Below are 18,336 nucleotides of genomic sequence, written 5' to 3' on the forward strand. Positions count from 1 at the left end.
CGGTTTTGCAGCCAATAGGCTTAGACCTTCCCCAAGGGGTCTTACGTTCAGGGTGTTCTGGCAAAAGCCTTACGGGAAAAAAAATTAGAAACTGACTATACGGAGTTCGACTCACACCCCTTCCTTGATGATTTCATTTTTATCATTCTAATTATAAAAACACGTTGTGAAGAAGAGTGCCACAGATAGGTGGGACGGAGCACGTCTAACAGCCGGCAGATGAATCAGGCATTCTCTAGGGCAGTTCCACAGACGAAGTCCCCAACTTCCTGTTGGAGACCTCGGCGTCTCAGGCTGCAGATTTTTTCAGACATGAAACCTCGGGCCGTGTCTTACGGGGACCGAAAGCTGAAAAGGCGCATCGTGCAGGTATGACCCGTCCGTGGACCCCTCCGCCCTTGCTTCCGAGCAGCCCCGCGCCCCTCCGTTCCACCCACGGCCCTGCGGCTCCTGCACTTTGGGCCCCCTGGTCTCCCAGCACACGCCCCGCTCCTCTCTGCTGAGGAAAGCCCGGTGGCTGCCCGCGCTTCCTCAGCTGGTCCCTCCAAGAGCCATCCCCGTTGTTTCACTTCTTTAGTGTCGTGAGGTGGGGAGGCGACCCTCCCCCCTACGGGGCGGGTGCACTGACTGGGGTGGTACCGGACCCAGAAATGGGAGCCGGTACGCCCCTAAGTTGGGCAGTGCCCCTACGTGCTTAGGGCCCTGCTGGTGTGAATGGAAAGAGCGATCGGTTCGGAGTTAGGAAACCGGAGTCAGTGTCCCTGAGCCATCACTGACCAGGCCGGACAATGGACCCCTCTGGCTCCCCGTATCATCCTATGTAAGGGGCGGGGCATCCAGCACTGAACTCGTTATTTTATTTTTATTAGATATATTTTGTAGGTCCCCTTCTGCCCTTGACCTCCTGCAGGAGAAGAGCTCCAGGTCCTTTCCTCTCACTCTCTTTAACTCTGCTGTCCGGCTTCTGACTCATTTTTCCTACTGAAACTGCTCTGTCCTTTTTCAGTCTTGATCCTTTCTTGACATTTATCCAAACTTTGACACCGTTTATCTTCTCGGTGACACTCCTCTTCTTTAGGCATTTCGTGATTCTGATCTCTCCTTCCAGATTCTCTTCTGTTCTTTCTTCGTGTCCTTCCTTAGATCTTCAGGGTGAGGTCTGCTCACTGTGGATGTTTCTCAAAGGTCAGTACTGGGCCCTCCCTCCACATCTATGACCTATCTTGATGATTTCATGAGCTTCCCTGGGTCCAATTATCATCTATGTGCTGAGGATTCTTAGATCTAATTATCCAGTCTTCGTAAACTCTTCCATCTCCAACTGGAGCCTGTAGGTCATCTTAAACTGGATGGATATTCTATAGACATCTTAAACTCAACTTATCCAAAACTGAACTCTTTTCTCCCCCTTCCACCCAAACTCTCCCCTCTTTCTAATTTCTCTATTAATATACTATTAACATCATTTCCCGCAGTCACCCAGGTTCATAACGTAGGCATCATCCTCAGTCCTCACCACCTTCCACCTCCCACTCCCCCATCCTATATCCCATGTGTTTCCAAGGTCCATTGATTTCACCTTTGCAACATCTCTTGAATAGGCCACCCTCTCTCTGAGACTGCCACTACCTTGGTTCAGGTCTCTCCTTTGATTTTCATATTATCCATATTTCATCTAATTCAGACACTGTCTCTGAGGCATTGTCCTTTGTTCCTAAGTGAGTTCTGTAGGCACAGACTCACGTAGTCTTTTTCTCCATTGAAGCTTTTGTCCTTATTCTAGGCAACTTCAGGATATGAATTGATGCTTCTTTGTCAGTTTCTCAGTCTAGTCAATTCTAGTTAATTGCTTTATACCTCACCACAAAAAAACCCCTCAAAAACTAAGACTTTTTTTCAAAGAGTTCCCTCTACAGTTCTTGTGCTCTCATATCACTGTATCACTCAGACATCTCCCACTATGTCCTTCTACAACTTTGTCTGGTAAAGAGGTGCCTCTTTTCTTGGTAAACCCTTCTGTATGTACATTTGATCTCTGCTGACTTCTCTGGCGTATTATCCCCACTCTTTTCTCAGTCTTCAATTTCTCTTTTCTCTATCCTCTTCCTTCTCCATCTCTCCCTCCCTCTCTCCTCTTCTCTCTCCCTCTCTCTTTCTTTCTATCAGTTCCTTCCCTGCTGCCTACAAATGATCCTATGCCTACTCCATCCTTAAAAAAACAGGAGCCAAACTCGTAGCCCTATAATCCTACTATTGTCCTATTCCTCTCTTTCTCTTCTCAGCTGCTTTAGAAAGCCATGCACCAGGTAGGTGCCTCTACCCCCTGATGCCTGGCTCACAACTTCATCATTCAAATGAAACTGCTTTCTCCAAAGTTAGCAGTTACTAAATCCAGATCTTATCCTTTTTTTACCCCTTTTTATAGCCTTTGACACAGTATCATCATCTCTCTTGAATATTTTCTTCTTTTTAGGTTTTCATGACATAGCTTTCTTATGGTTCCTGGTTCCCTCTTATCTGTTTGACCTTTCTCTCTGTTTCAGTCTTCTTTGCTAGATCTTCATCTAGGTCATACCTGTTATCTATGAATATTTCACAGGGCTCTGTCCTGGGCCAGCTTCTCTTTGCCATTTATGCTGTTTTGTTTGGTGATCGCATAGGTTCAACTATCATTTCTATGCAGATAATTCCAACTTATATATTCAGCCCTAACCTCTTCTTCTGAGCTCTAATCCCATATCACCAACTGCCTTTTGGACATTTAGAATTGAATCTCAAACCCCATGTGTTTAAATCAGAATTTCTGTTCCCGTTGTCACTCTACCTCTAAACTTACCTTTTATTTGTGTTAGTATCCTCTCAGTCACCCAGACTAGTTACCTCTAGATTACCTGTGAGTTATCACATGCATTCATTGAGTATAGGCATTCTGTTGTCAGATCTTGTCATTTCTACCTTCACAAAGTCTTCACATACCTCCCCTTCTCATCACTCATACAGTGCCTACCCTCATTACAATAGTAACTGCTACTTCACTAGCCACCTTGTTGGTCCTCTTCCTCATCTCTCCCCTCTCCAATTTATTCTTCATTCATCTGCCAAAATGATTTTCCCAATCTATATATCTGATCATATTATTTCCCTACTCAATAAACACCACTGGTTCCCTATTACATCTCTAGGAATTAACAAAAATCTGTTTGGCATTTAAAGCCTTTTACAACTAGTGCTCTTCCTACCTTTTCAATTCTCTTATATTGTATTCCATTCACTCTTAAATCACAGTGACCAACCACAGTGACCTATTCGATGTTCTCACACATAATGCAATCATCTACTTTTGCCTTGTCTTCTGAATTCTTTTTACTATTTTCAATGCCTGGAAAATCCTCCACTTCTCTCCTCTACCTCCTGACTTCCTATAAGACCCAACTAAGATTTTACCTTCTGTAGGAGGTCTTTTCTATCTAGTACAGTGCCTGGCCTGACATATGGGAGCTGGTTAGTAAATTCTTGTTAATTATGTCCTCTTTGATCCCCTCAACTGAAAAAGATTTCTCCCTCCTCAAACACCTTCTCTTTTTTCCCCCTACTGAGGAGAGGGAAGTATCATGAGAACCATGGAAAAGACAGTAGCTTGAGGAGATGGCAGGGATAAGTGAAAGTTTTTTAATGATTGGGGGAAGCATGGATATATTTGTGGGTAGCAGGGAAGAATAAAGAGAGCTTGAAAGTTAATAATAATAATAGCTAAAATATATATGGTATTTACCTTCTAGACACTGTGCTACTAAGCACTTTACAATTATTATCTCATTTGATCCTCATAATAACCCTGGGAGGTAGGTGCTATTAGTATACCCATTTTATAGGTGAGGAAACTGAGACAAACAGGTTAAATGGCTTGTCCCAGTATACATAGCTAATAAATATCTGAGGCTGAATTTGAACTCATGTCTTCCTGATTCTAGACCTGGCATTCTCATTGTAGAGGTGTTGCACCATGGAACTGTGGGTATGGAATGTGGTGTATATTATCAAAAACTACTAATATGTTAGTTTTACTTTTTAAGGAAAAATCTTTGCTAAAAGAGATCACTGGGTAAAGGAATGGAAAGGGATATATTAGGAAATGTATGTGATATGAAAGCAAGAATTATTAACAGGAAAAGAGAAAATTCAGTGAGAAAAATTATCAAAGGAGTAAGCTTCTAGAGGAGGCAGGATGAGAGTCCAGGTAGAGGGTAAAGTATTGACAAGGAGAAAGTCCTTCTTATTTTCCAAGACCAGAGAATAGGAGGAGAGAATTGGTTATTAAAGTTTTTCAGAGTGAGAACTGAGGAACCCTTCAGTGCAGGTTGATGCATTTTTTCACTTTTTTTTTTTTTTTTTGCAACATAGTTAATACGGAGCTCTGTTTTGAACGTCTACATGTATAACGGGTATCATAATGCTCGCCTTCTCGGTTGTTACAGGAGGGGCTGGAGAGAGGGAGAGAATATTGAACTGATTTTTATGTATCTTGTCAAAAGGGGCCTTAGAAGTTAGTGTAAGCTATGAATTTTGCAAATGAAGAAACTGTTACCCTGGAAAACTAAGGGAAGAAAAGAAAAACTTGCCCAGCCAAGATCACACCAGTAGGAAGTAGATCCTGAGTCTTTGAATTCCAGATAAGATACTCTTTACACTGTACCATATTGTGATCATGATCCCTTATAACCAGTTTATGGATTTTAATCATTGAAGAAGGAAGATCACATATTTACGTTTTTCAAATTTTATGTTTTAGTACCTGAGCAGTAATGAATGTGGAAAATATGTGGACATTGGCACCTTAGCATCTGATTTGCAAGAATTGTACAGGTAAGTAATAAACAGTTTAGCATGAGAAGGAGGGAGGAAGCATTTATATAGCACCTACTATGTGCCAGACACTGCTGAGTAATAATACTCATTCAATCTTCACAACAACCCCGTGAGAGAGGTGCTTTAATTAACCCCCATTTTACCACTGAGAAAACTGAGACAAATAGAAGTTAAGTGACTTTCCCAAGGTCACATAGCTAGTAAGTGTTTGAGGCTAGATTTGAACTCAGGTCTCCTGATTCCAGGCCCAGTGCATTCTCCATTATACCACCTAGCTGGCTTGTCTGTCATTCCATCTGCTCTCCATCTTTCCAACAGAATTATAGTTGATAGCAACGCTCGCCGTCCTAATCAGCCTTTCTGTCTTATCTCAGTTGTTCTTTTTTTTTCCTGGGCACTTTTTAAGTATGTAATAAATTCAATGAGTTTTAAAGCTGCCATATTTGTTGGTCTTGCTGAGCTGTCTTCTATTCTCATTTATGCATTCAAAAATGCATCTGTGACTCTCTTTTCTTTTTTTTGGTATCATTATTGCTAATCTCCCTTTCTCTTTCAAATCTCCCCTCCGCCCCCTTTCAATTAAACAAAGAAATAATACTTATAACAAATAAAATAGGCAAACAAAACAAATTGACACTTAGGCTATGTCTGAAAATATTATCAAGGCCATTGCCTCTCTGTCGACTCAGTGTCATGTAACCCTGGACAAGTCAAATTTAACCTCTGTTGTACTCAGTTACCTCATCTATAAAATAAGGAATAATAATAGCATCTACCTCCCAGATTTATTAGGAAAATAAAATGAGATAAAATTTATAAAGTATTTTGTAAACCTAGAAATCTGTATAAACGCTAGTTGCTGCTGTTCATCCTTCATGCTTCATCATTGTTGGTCCTTCACAGTTGTTTTTGGTCACTGTTCATCAGAATTCTTCAGTCATTCTTGAGTCTTCTCTGGTTTTAATCATCCTGTTCATGCTGCTGCTTTTTTAAGAGCCGTGGATCCGATTGTATCTTTTTCCACAGTCACATTCTAAGAGTGTGCCTTAGTCATTGTATACTTGAACAAGTACAGATAAGATGGTTCCTTACCAGATTCACTACCTCCAACCTTTTCTCTTCCCAACTTACCCATATTAGTTAAAGTAAAAATTCTAGCCTATAATACACATCCTTCTTTTATCTATAAGATTCTTTTGTCCTTCAAAACTTGGTGTCAGCCCCTCTGTGAGGCCTTCCTTGATCTCCTCTCCCCCATAAAAGTCTCTCCAAACCTGTCTAGAGTAGCACTTTGGATTTTTCCTTTGCTCTAAACCCCCTTGTATCATATTTACTCATAATTTCTGTCCCTTCCCCTACATGTCACAACACCCATATAAGCTTCTTGAAGACAGCTATAAACACACACATACGCGTGCATGCATGCACACCAAACTCACACCTTTGTGCCTTGTTTAATACCTCAGGTAGTTGGCATTTTTAATATATGTTCAATTGAATTGCGTTAGCAAGACTTTGCTAATGTTAAATCTTATTTTTTTCGATGTTTTTATTGATGTTTTGTATTTTTTTATATCATCATAGTTATCCCCAGTATTCCCCCCCTCCCAGGAGAGCCATCCCATATTGCAAGTAGCATTTTTTAATGAGGAAAAGAATTGAATCATATTCATTTGATACATTGAAAAAAGCCCCAAAACAGCAACAAAAAAAGAAGTCCCAAAACATACCAACTATGTAACACCTGTGGACCTCTCACCTCCCCTAAGAGACAGCGTCTTTCTATTCACATCATGCTTGATCTCTATAATTTTGCTGTATTTACTTTTGTTTTTTTGTGTGCAGTTCTTTCCATTTACATTGTTGTAGTTTCTGTGTTTTTTGTTTTCTTGGCTCTGCTTGCTTCCTTTGCATCAGTTCAAGGAAATCTTTCCATGCTTCTCTGTATTCATTACACATCATTTTTTACAACACAGCTATATTCCCTTATATTCATGTACCACAATTTATTTAGCTATTCTCCAATTGGAGGGCATGTACCTGTGGGTTTCCAAATTCTTTGCAATCACCAAAAAAAAAATGCTTCTGTAAATATTTTGATGTATATGGGGACTTTCCTCTTATTGATGACTTCTTTGGTGTATAAGCCCAGTAATGAAATCTCTGGGTCAAAGGGTAAGGATGTTTAATCACTTTATTTGCATAATTCCAAATGACTTTCCAAAATGATTGTACTATTTCGCAGTTCCACCAACAATGTGTTAGTAGACCTGTCATCCCACAACCACTCAAACATTTAATATTGTCATTTTTTTGTCATCTTTGCCAATTTGCAGGGTGTGAGGTGAAAACTCAGAGGTGAGACTATTGTCTTAGACCTTAATAGAATCTGATAGGAGGCATTGGTTGATGAAGTGGAAATGACTGCTATATTAAGATTAAAAAAACCCAACTTGCCAGTCATTTGAGTTTGTGAAACCTACTCATGATTTTCAGAGAGCTGATTTCAAAGAGTTTATAGACAGAGAGTAAGTACAATACCGTTACTTGCTAGCCTGAGAAGAATGAAAGCTCCCAAAGATAAGATTGTTGCCCTGTAAATGTGAATTATTCAGATAGGTGAGGAGTTGGGAGGTGGGAAGAGAGATGTCAGATAGATCTGGTTAATTTCACAGATACACCTGGATTTCATTGCTCTGTCCAAGTCTTTCATGAGAGCCTGACATGGAAAATGCCTTGGCTAATTGAATAGTTAGTTAGATTTGGAATTGGTTAAATGATTTGATTTTAGTGGTTATTAATCTATGTGGAATGTCACAGAGGTCCTTTTGACCTTTGGCATATATTGTCTAACAGTTTTATAAATTACTTAACTGAAATTATAAGATTACATTCTATTATAATTGCTAATGACATGTTACTGGGAGAAATGGCTAAACTATTGAATTAATTAAATATTGAATTAAGATCCAAAGAGACCTTGACAGGCTAGAATAGAATAAATCTAAAATTATGGTTTTTCCTATTAAATTTTGAGCCCTTGTAATAGACAAAATAGTGTCCAAAATGAAACTAATGATAGCCCTGATATATATTCTGATTCAGATCAAGACTGGGATAGTGTGTTGAGTTCATTTCTAAATGTCACATTTTAGGAAGGACATTGGTAGTCTGAATCTTGTCCAGTTCGGTGGAATAGTTATGGCAAAGATTATGAGGGGACTTGCAGTTATGGCATGTGAGAGGACTGGTTAAAATAAGCAGAGGTATTTAGAGAAGAAAAAGACTTGGTAGGGCTATGATTAGTGTTTCTTTATTTGAAGAGTAGTCATGTGGAAGAAATTTGCTCAATTTATCCCCAAGGAAAGAACTAGTGGAACTGATGGAAGTTATAAGGATGCATATTTTAGCTCGAAGTTAAGAGTGAACTACTTATGATTAGAAATTGGTCAAGAGTCTAATGGGCTATATTAATAGTGAGTGCATGATAGACTGGAAAAGTAGGTTGGAATCACATTGTAGAGATTGCCAAAAGTTAGCATTGCAGCCTTTGAGAATTGTAGACTCAGGAAGTCACTAAAGGTTTTTGAGCAGGAAGTGACATGATCAGTCTTGCACAGAATGAGGAGGATTTCTTTTGCATAGTTGTGAGCAGTAGATTGGAGAGAGGAGAGGTGAGATAGAAACAGATTAGAAAGTCATTATCATGTTCTAGTTGGGAGAAAATGAGAACTTGAACTACAGTGGTTGTAAGTTTAAATATGAGATGTTGCTGAGGTGGAATTGCTATCTTAGCAAATCATGACCTCTTTCTTCTCCCATCTCAAATGGTCACAGGACCATAGCTTTAGAGCTAAAAGGGACCCACCAGGATTAGTTCATTTAGTCATCTCATTTAATAAGTAAAAATGTTGAAGCTAAAACCCAGAATGGGCAAGTGACTTTGCCAAGTTCATAAAGGGAGTAAGAGACAAAATTTAGATCCTGCTCAGGTCTTTTGCCCTTTGCATTTGAATTATTTTTCCAAATGCTGCTTTCTTTCTGTTGTACCAGATTGCTGCTTAAGAAGATGTTATTTTTCAGATTTTGAACCTAAGAGTGCTGCCATCAACAGAAATAGAAAGTTTAGATGAGGGAAGATAGTTCAGTTGGAGAGAAGTTGCATTGTGATGTCCAGGTGATGATGTCTGTGGCTGATGCTCAGTATGCAGTTGGAAATTCAAGAAGACTGTGACTTGGGAAATACCGAATTTAGAAGTAACCCAGTTGAGGATCACTCAGATGATAATTGAGATCCTTAGGGTAGATGAGTTCACCAGTTGGAAGAACAGAAAAGAGAGGAGGGAAAAGGACCAAGGTCAGATTTAGCGAAGGCAGAATGAAGATAAACCATCAAGGAATACAGAGGAGCTCTTGTAAATGTAGAAAAAAGACAAGAAGAAAGTATTTTCCTAGCAAAACAAAAGAGAATAGAGGGAAATACACATTTAATATTTAAAACTGGATGTGAATGGCGGGTACTCACAGAATGGAAGAGGATAGAATGAAGTAGAAAGCAGAATCTGATAATGTTATTTACAAGAAACACAAAGATTCACAAAGTTAAAATGAAGGACTGGAGCTAAATGTTTTACCTTTTAGCAGTACTCAAATAAGGAGGCATAACCTGCCAAAATGATGAATGTGAACATCATTATTACACGCGCACACCAATATCAGAGCATCTAAGTACTTTAAAAAATTGAATTGTAGGGAGAAACAGATAGTAAAGCTATAAAAGTAAAGACTTTTTAATGTACTCTCTTTTATCTTTACACAAATCTAACTAAAAGATAAACAAGAAAATAAATAAGGAATGTGAATTGAGTTTCAGAAAATTTAGAGATGGTAGATCTCTGATAATTACTGAATGGGAATAGGAAGGAAATTATATACTCCTAAGCTATTTGGAACCTTTACAGAAATTGACCATGTTATAGGAACATAAAGACCTCCCCAAAAGATGTTGAGAAGCAGAAGTACTAAGCACATTTACTGATCACAAAGAAAGAAAATTAACGAATTTTTAAAATAATTGGAGAATAACATAATTCTAAAAACTGACAGATCAAAGAATAAATTAAACAGTTTAAAAATTACGTAAAAGTATATGACAATAATGAGACAACATATGAGATTTAAGTATTACAGCTAAAGCAGTTCTAAGGGGAAAATTTTTAATCTTGCAGTACTTTCATCAACAAAGAAAAGAACAAATCAGTGAACTGGGCATTCCATTTAAGAAATTTGGACAGAGGAAAATCTCCAACTAAGTTACAAAGTAGAAATTCTGAAGATTAAAAAAGAGATTAATGAAAGTGAAAGCAAAAGACCATTAAATTGATAAATAAAACTGGGTTGTTGTTTTTTAAACTAATAGCTCATCTGATTTAGGGAGGCAAATTTAATTTTTCTCACATCAACAGTGAGAAAATCACAAGCCAGGAAATTTCTAATTCAAATGTATAAGACTTAAGATCAAAAGATATGAATAGGCAGTTTTGCAAAAAAAAAAAAATCCAAACTCTTAACAACCATGTAGAAATAACGTTCCACATCACTAATAATTAGAAAAATGCAAATTAAAGCAACTTGGAGGTTCTACTCATCACACTGTGCAATGGGAAAAAAAAGAAAATGACAAATGATGGAGGGGCAAAACAGGTGTGGCAATGCACTTTTAGTTGTACTGTTAATTAGTTTAGTCCATAGGTTCTCAAAGTGGACCATCCTGCTCCCTGGGGTGTTGGGGGGTGGGATGGTAGTAGCTTCTGGTACAATTGTGGGGTGTTGAGTAAAAAATAAGTGTTAACCTAATCTCAGGGGGGCACTGATTATTTTTTTTAAGGGGGGTAGGCCAAATAAGTTTGGGAAAGTCATTCTAAAAAGCAATTTAGAACTTTCCACTAAAGTTTGATAAACTGCATGTATACCTTGTGACCCATTTGATCCACTATAATAGGTCTATACCTCCCAAAAAAATCAAAGAAAGAGGAAAAAGACATGTACACAGATATTTATAGCAACTCTTTTTTTTGTGGTAGCCAAAAAATGGAAACTAAGGGTGTCCTCCAATTGGGAAGGGCTAAGCAAATTGTGGTGTGTACGTGTAATGGAGTGTTATTATTGTACAAGAAAAGATGAAATGGACATTTTCTGAGGAAGCTATGAAGACCTATAATATACTGTAGAGCAAGTTATGCAGAGGTAAGAGAATAGTTTGCACAGCAATAACAAAGAGAGATAGAACTTGGAAAGATTTTAGGGCTCTGATCAATGCAACTACATACCACAAGTCCAAAGGACTGATGATGAAACATGCCACTCACCTGCTTCCAGAGAGGTGATGAACTGAAAATGCAGAGACAGGCATACTTTTTTGGACAAAGGCATTTTGTTTTATTGGATTGTGCAGTTAAGTGTTCAGGGCTTTTTCCTGAGTTCCCCTTTTGTTATCTTGGGGACAGGGAGAGTGGTTAGGGTAAAAACAAAACAATAAAACAAAAGAATAGACCTGAATTAACAACAGTAACAAAAAAAAAAAAAAGAAAACCTAGAAAGATTATCAAGAAATGGAAGGTTCATGTTAAATTCTGAAGAAAAGATGAGATGGATGATCTTTGAACCCAGGCCTTCTATATTCTGTTCTTCCCTACTCTATTCTGAATGTATTTTACATACATAATATACATACAGAATAAATAAATACAAGATAATTGGAAAGAGAGAAGTACTGATGTGTTAGGGAACATAGAATAGGATATGTGAACTTATTTAGGGTTGAACAGATTCTACCTTCCTCAATCAGCTGAACATATTGAATTGTATTGTTTTTATTTTAGGTTGAACTACCTTTCTCCTTAGATTTTAAGCTTTTTAGGGGCTGGTCTCAATTTTCAGAGCTTTCCTTAGTGCTTTTGTTACCTGATCCTGACATAATAGAGTTGGAAGAGATCTTAGAAGTTATTTAATCCAGCTATCATAGTATTTTGTGTTATGTGTGCGTAGTGTTTCATGAACAAACAATACACCAGTTAAGAAGATAGTGATCTTTTTATTTATGGTGGTGTAACTTTATACTTAAACAACTTTGACCAAAGTTAGCAAAACAGATTATTCCCACTGTAAACTTTGTTCTAAACCCTGACTTTGCCCGAGGCAAGAAAAGGCTAGATTAATACCTTTTGTATTGTATTACATGAATTAAGTAAAAAAGTAACAGGGCTAACCTAATGTGATTTTAGTTAGTTTAGGCATTATTTCACCCAAAGCACTGAGAAGATCTTTAAGTGGTAAATTGAACCACTGAACTTTATACTTAAGGTTGAACTAACTAGACATTTGAAAGATTTGTAACTTCTGTGGTTTTTGTTGCTATGATTTTCTGAAGAAACTATTATAGTAATCATTTAGATTTCTTGGCTTAGTTTTGAAGCAGGGTCGTATTTTTTGGTGGAAAGGAAGTGAGCTCCCCTTCAGTTTGTTTCTAGTGAATGCGTTTTAGGGCTTACAGACTACAAACCATGGTGAAACAAAACCTTTGCCTTGAATTTCTTATTCTCTAAGATGTACTTTGATGTTCTGAGGATTATAGTTATTGGTGTAGCTTATGCCCCTAATAGATTGCAAGCATAGCCAAGTCCAGAATGACCTTCTTTATGTAAACTTTGAATCTCCTCAGTACCTTGTGAGATGTAAGCTTCTTAAAGGCAGGGATTATTTCGTTCTTGTTTGTGTATCATAGTATAATACCTTGCATATATTAGATGTTTAATAAATGTTTTAATAGGGGATTGAATTGTCACTTTAAAATCTCTTTCTCTTGGATATGGTCTTGATATTTGGGAAGAGGTTTCATTCCTCTCCAGGTTGCATTACTGACTCATTTCCTCAGAATTTTGTCTATCTTGTCATAGGAGACCAGGAAGCTCATTCCACCTCTGGACCACTTATATTACAAGCCCTTCTACCCCTGTAGCTTCTCCCTTTAATTGACTGGTTCATGTCAGAACTTGCATTTTAAGGAGGCTCATATCTTCATTCCTCTTCAGGCTGTAGTCCTGACTTTTCCCAGGACTTTCTGTACCATACCTTCCTGATGGGCACCTTAATCTCTCCCCCCCAACCCCTCCGACCCTTCCCAGTTTTACAGCTCTGTTTCTGTGTATGGTCTTACTCCTTTAGATTGGCAGGTTGTTAGAGAGCAGAGAACTGACTTGTCTTTCTGCTTGTATATGTATTTCTAGCATTTAGCACGTAGTAAGAATTTAAAAATGCTTATTGACTGATTGGCAGTATCTGCTCAGCTAAACTTATTTATATTGTCTTTCAGTGTAGATTATGGCCGAACAAAGAGAAATGCTTTCAGAATTAAAGTAGAAAAAGGTGAGTTTCCTGATATGTGTTGAACTACTAACAACTGTTGTAGAAAACATTATCCTATTTAATAGAAACTTCTTTTTGTTCTAGTTTTTAGCATAATCAGGAGAGAGAAAGAACTTGAAGACTTAACTGAATTAGAAGATGAACACCTGGCAAAAAGAGCAAGAAAAAGTCAAGAGTTTAATGAGTGAGTATTAGAAAATAGGTGATTTTATTTATTAATTTTTCATTCTGAACTTAGAGATCATTTCCATATTCACAGCACACCAGAAAAAGTAGATTATATTTTTTAAAATGTAGTCTCCTTTTCATAGTACTTGCCTTTTTAAAAAATGTGTAGGCCTGAAGTTTCGTTGAAAAAATAAAATTCTCAATATTGAAGTTAGGGCAGCCCAGACTTTTTGCCTTTTCCATGGGATCTCCTAAATTGACCAGTGAATAGAAAAACAGCATTACTTTTACATTTTAAACTATTTCCCAGTCCCCAGATTATCTCCCCTGGAAAACTTAGAACTCTTCCCTTGGTTGAGACCTAGTTCAAAGATTGGAAAGAAGGTAAGATAGCCTCGCTTTTTCTTAACTCTTAGAAACCTGGGCAGGTTCCTTTGTCTTTTCTTTGGCAGATCCAGGAGGACAATAGCTTTGGTTTGCTCTCTGGTTATTGGCCCTATCTCTAACCCCAAAATGACTTTTGAGGTGAAAGGTTCATCACCAGGAGCCAGGCAGTGAAGCAGATCAGCATGCTCGATGACCTCAAAGCCAGAAGTCTCCCTGATTTCCAATTCAAGACTTCAGTGTTCCAGCCCATCCTGAGCTGACTTGCTTACACAACTGCTCCTGATGGACTTAAGTTACCTACTGCTCTAAGCTGAGGCAGGAAACAAATTCTATGTGGAACCAGTTTTTGAAAATAAAAACCCTCATGGGTGTTCCTTTTATGCTAATTATCTGGTTTCAGTGTCCCTTAGTGTGCTTGCCTCTTAAAAAAAGTATATAATACTTCCATGTTACTTAAAAACTGTCTTGCTTAGATGTGCTTTCTTCTAAACTTCCTTGTTTCCCTTTGTGCATTTTTAAAAAATGTTTCCATAGTCATCTTTTATTTGTAGCATAATTGCTAACTTAGTCAGACTTAATCTACATAATTGTCTTGTCCAAATTCATCGTTTCTGCACCTCGTATCCATTAACTCTTTGTCTGTTGATGAGTGATGTTATTTAGAGTGATGTACTTTTATATTTGTCTTTCGGCTGTTTTGCGACGGTGTGGTTGGTCATTGTATTGATCAGTTAGGCTTTTCAGAGTTATTTTTTTTTCTTTACAGCATTACTGTACTTGTATGAATTGTTCTCCTGGTGATGCTCATTTCACTTTTCATCAATCTATAATAACCCAGGATTCTTGGAAGTGAAGATGATGATGATGATGATAGCTAACATTTACTTAAGTAGCACCTACTGTGTTCCGAGCGCTGCGCTGAGTGTTCTTGCAAATATTATCTCATTTGAACCTCATAACAGTGTGGAAGGTAGATGCTATTACTGCCTACATGAGGAAACCAGGGCACAGAGAAGTTAGGTGATACGTCAGGGTCACACTGATAACATGTGTGAGATTGCATTTGAACTCAGGGCTTCCTGACTCGCCTGAGTCACCTAAAAATCCAAGAAAAAGGTCTTCTCATTTGTTCTTTCTTGCCATTTTTTGGCTAATTTGGAGCACAATACTCTTAAAAGAGATATGCCTGATGATTCTTGGTCTGGCTGTTTCGTTTCATATGTTAATTTTGTTAATTGTATAAATCTTTTTTCAAGAATGTTATCCTGATCCTCAATAATTTGTTTTAAAAATATTCTGCCTTTTCCTATCTTTACTTAAGATATATAGCAAACAAAACGGATGATGATTCAGATGTGGAAGATTTCCCAGATCAACAGGTGAGTTACACATTGAACTTGACAAGCATTTTTATTGACAAATACTCACTTAATATTGTTTGCAGGGTACTTTCTTAGAACACATCACGTTATTTAGGAATTATTTTCTCTTCTCATATATATGTTGGTAACCAAATTCAGGTGGTAATGTAGAGAATGGTGGCAAGATGGGGAAGGAGTACCAAAAATAGGATAGAGAAGCTATTTATAATCATAGGGAACTGATAACTTTAGTAAGATTCTTTGAAAGGAAAAACGATAGTATTTGTTCTAGGAGTTACACAGCCACTACCCTAGTTCAGGTTCTTCTTGTAATATTGTTTGCAGGGTACTTTCTTAGAACACATCACGTTATTTAGGAATTATTTTCTCTTCTCATATATATGTTGGTAACCAAATTCAGGTGGTAAAGTAGAGAATGGTGGCAAGATGGGGAAGGAGTACCAAAAATAGGATAGAGAAGCTATTTATAATCATAGGGAACTGATAACTTTAGTAAGATTCTTTGAAAGGAAAAACGATAGTATTTGTTCTAGGAGTTACACAGCCACTACCCTAGTTCAGGTTCTTCTTGTCTAGGCTATTGCAGTAGAGTTCCCTAATTATACTCTTGGTCTCAAGTATGTCCGTTATCTCATCTATCTGCCAAAGTGATATTCTTAAAGAATAGGTTTGATGTTCGGTAAACTGCAGTGGCTCACCATTACCTCCAGGATCAAATACAAACTCCTCTGCTTGGAATGTAAAACCATTTACATCCTGAACCCAACTTATCTTTCCAACCATATTTTATACATAACTACACTTGGAAGATCATGGCAAAATTTGATTGCCCAAAGAACTTCGTCAGTATTGTATACAGTTCCATGGTGGCATTCTTGCACGGTTTCTGAATAATGGATGATGTTCTAGTACTTTCCCCGTCACTAGTGTAGTGAAGCAAGGTTTTGTGCATGCTCCCATGTTTTTTAAGCCTGGTGCTCCCAGCGTTGTTGTTAGACACCTTCAGTGAGAAGAAAAATTGCATCAAGATCAGCTACTGCACTGATGGTAAATTATTAAACTTGAAAAAGCTAAAAGCAAGACTAAAGTGGAGGGAGAGTTGTTGTGTGACTTTTTGTTCACAGGTGATTATGTACTCAATGCAGCCTCTGAGGCTGAGATGCAAGAATTGATTCTTTGCCGTTTGTGCTAATTTTGGCCTTAAAGTTAACACCAGGAAAACAGAGGTTCTCCATCAGCCAGCACTGCACCATCCACATGTGGAACCATCAGTTACAGCAAATGAAGAAAATCTGAATGCTGTGGATAAGTTCACTTAACTTGGCAGTGTACTTTCTAGGTTTGTCCACATAGATGATAAGGTTGATGCATGGATTGCCATAGTTTAGCTCAGTGTTTGGGAGGCTCCAAAGGAAATTGTGGGAGTGAAGAGGTGTATTAAGCTGCATACCATATTGAGGGTCTACAGAGTTGTGTTGGCTCCATTGTTGTATGCCTGTGAAACCTGGACAATCTACCAGTGTCATGCCAGGAAACTGAATTGTTTCTGTTTGAATTGTCTTAGGAAAATTCTGAAGACACTTGGCAAGATAAGGTACTGAACATTAAAGTCCTTCTCAAGCTGAATTGCCAAGCATTTAGATTCTACTGTAGATAGTACAATTCTGATGGGCTAGCCATGTTTTTGAAATGCCAAATGTGTGTTTGCCTAAAAGACTGTTTTACAGAGAAGTCACACAAGGCAAGTGAGCACGAGGAAGTCAGAAGAAGTGATGCAAGGACACTCTCAAGTCTCTCTGAAGACATTTGCAATTGGTTGTGAGACATGGAAGACACTGGCAAAGGACTCTCCAACATGGCATGCCCACGTCAAAGAAGATACTGTACTCTGTGGGCAAAGCAGAGTGCAGTAGCTCAAAAGAAATACGAAATGCACAAATTTAGAGACATCTCTACTCCAAATGTTGACATGGATTATTTGTTCCTAATCTGTGGTAGAGCCTTCTGAGCTTAAATTGGTGTGATAATCAGATGCCATTGTCAGACACTGTACCTTGGCCCCGACTAGTGATGTCATTTTGTTCCTCTTTGAACACAAAAACAACAGCCAGCCACAAAACTACCCATCACACGCTATGGTCCAGCCAGTCTGACTTTTTTCCCTTTTATTGCTATGTCTTTATACTGACTGTCTCACATTCCTGAAATGCACTCTCTTTATCTTGGCCTATTAGAATCCCTAGTTTTCTTCAAAGCTTGAGGGACATACTACCTCCTATACAAGACCTTTCCTAATCTTCCCTGCTCTTCTTCCACTCACCCACACCCCATTACCTTTTATTTCAATTATATTTTATATCAATATATGTGTATATGAGTCTTTTCTCATGAAAGAATGGAAGCTCATTTATGTCAGGGACTGTTTGATTTATGTTTTTATATCCTTGATGCCTGACATAGTGTAAATTTGCACATAATAACTGTTTAACAAATTAAATATAAAATTAACTAGGTATAAAAAGCTTTTGTTATGGCATATACACTTTCACATATCTAGATATTAGAAAAGATACTGGAGAAATCCATTGGTTTTAGCTTTAGAATAATGCAAATATTTATTATCTTCTTAAAATTTGAGCTGGGTTGGTTCCAGTAAAGGACTAGAAATCGTCATTTTCCTTTGCAATTTCAAAGGATAATCAGTTTATAGTTACTAGCAACAGCACTTGAGTATTTCCTGTGTGTATCAGAATCCTGGATTTTTATTAGGCCAGGATCTAGTATTGTAATTTGCATATTTTAGTCAACTTAATGAATTGTTGCTTAGTTAGTCAAAAAAGATTTATTAAGCCCTTATAATGTTAAGAACTGGGGTTAACAAAGAAAGGTAAAAACATGATCTCTGCGCCCTTGACGAACTCATTTTAGAAGTATAGGTACCACATGGATCTGAAATAGACTGGAAGTAATTTCAGAGAGAAGCTACTAGTTTGGGGAGAGATAAACAAAGATATTCTTCAGAAGGTTCGATTTTAGCTGAGTCTTGAAGGAGGTGGAGGTGAGAAGGGAGGACATTTCAGACATGGGAAACCTCTAGAGAAATGGCACA

The 18,336-nt window shown here is 37.9% G+C and overlaps 1 protein-coding gene across 1 annotated transcript in view; it reads left to right on the forward strand.

Annotated features, from left to right (window-relative positions):
* Positions 1-71: 71 nt before the first annotated feature.
* NVL (nuclear VCP like) overlaps positions 72-18,336 on the forward strand; it is an 88,559-nt gene continuing 70,294 nt past the window's right edge. The window contains exons 1-5 of the mRNA XM_072647728.1: positions 72-369; positions 4,790-4,863; positions 13,238-13,290; positions 13,375-13,474; positions 15,167-15,224. Coding sequence (XP_072503829.1) covers positions 220-369; positions 4,790-4,863; positions 13,238-13,290; positions 13,375-13,474; positions 15,167-15,224 — 435 coding nt within the window. The 5' untranslated portion in view covers positions 72-219. The remainder of the gene's footprint in view (positions 370-4,789; positions 4,864-13,237; positions 13,291-13,374; positions 13,475-15,166; positions 15,225-18,336) is intronic.

This window comes from Notamacropus eugenii, chromosome 2, assembly GCF_028372415.1.
Source record: "Notamacropus eugenii isolate mMacEug1 chromosome 2, mMacEug1.pri_v2, whole genome shotgun sequence".
Taxonomy (NCBI): domain Eukaryota; kingdom Metazoa; phylum Chordata; class Mammalia; order Diprotodontia; family Macropodidae; genus Notamacropus; species Notamacropus eugenii.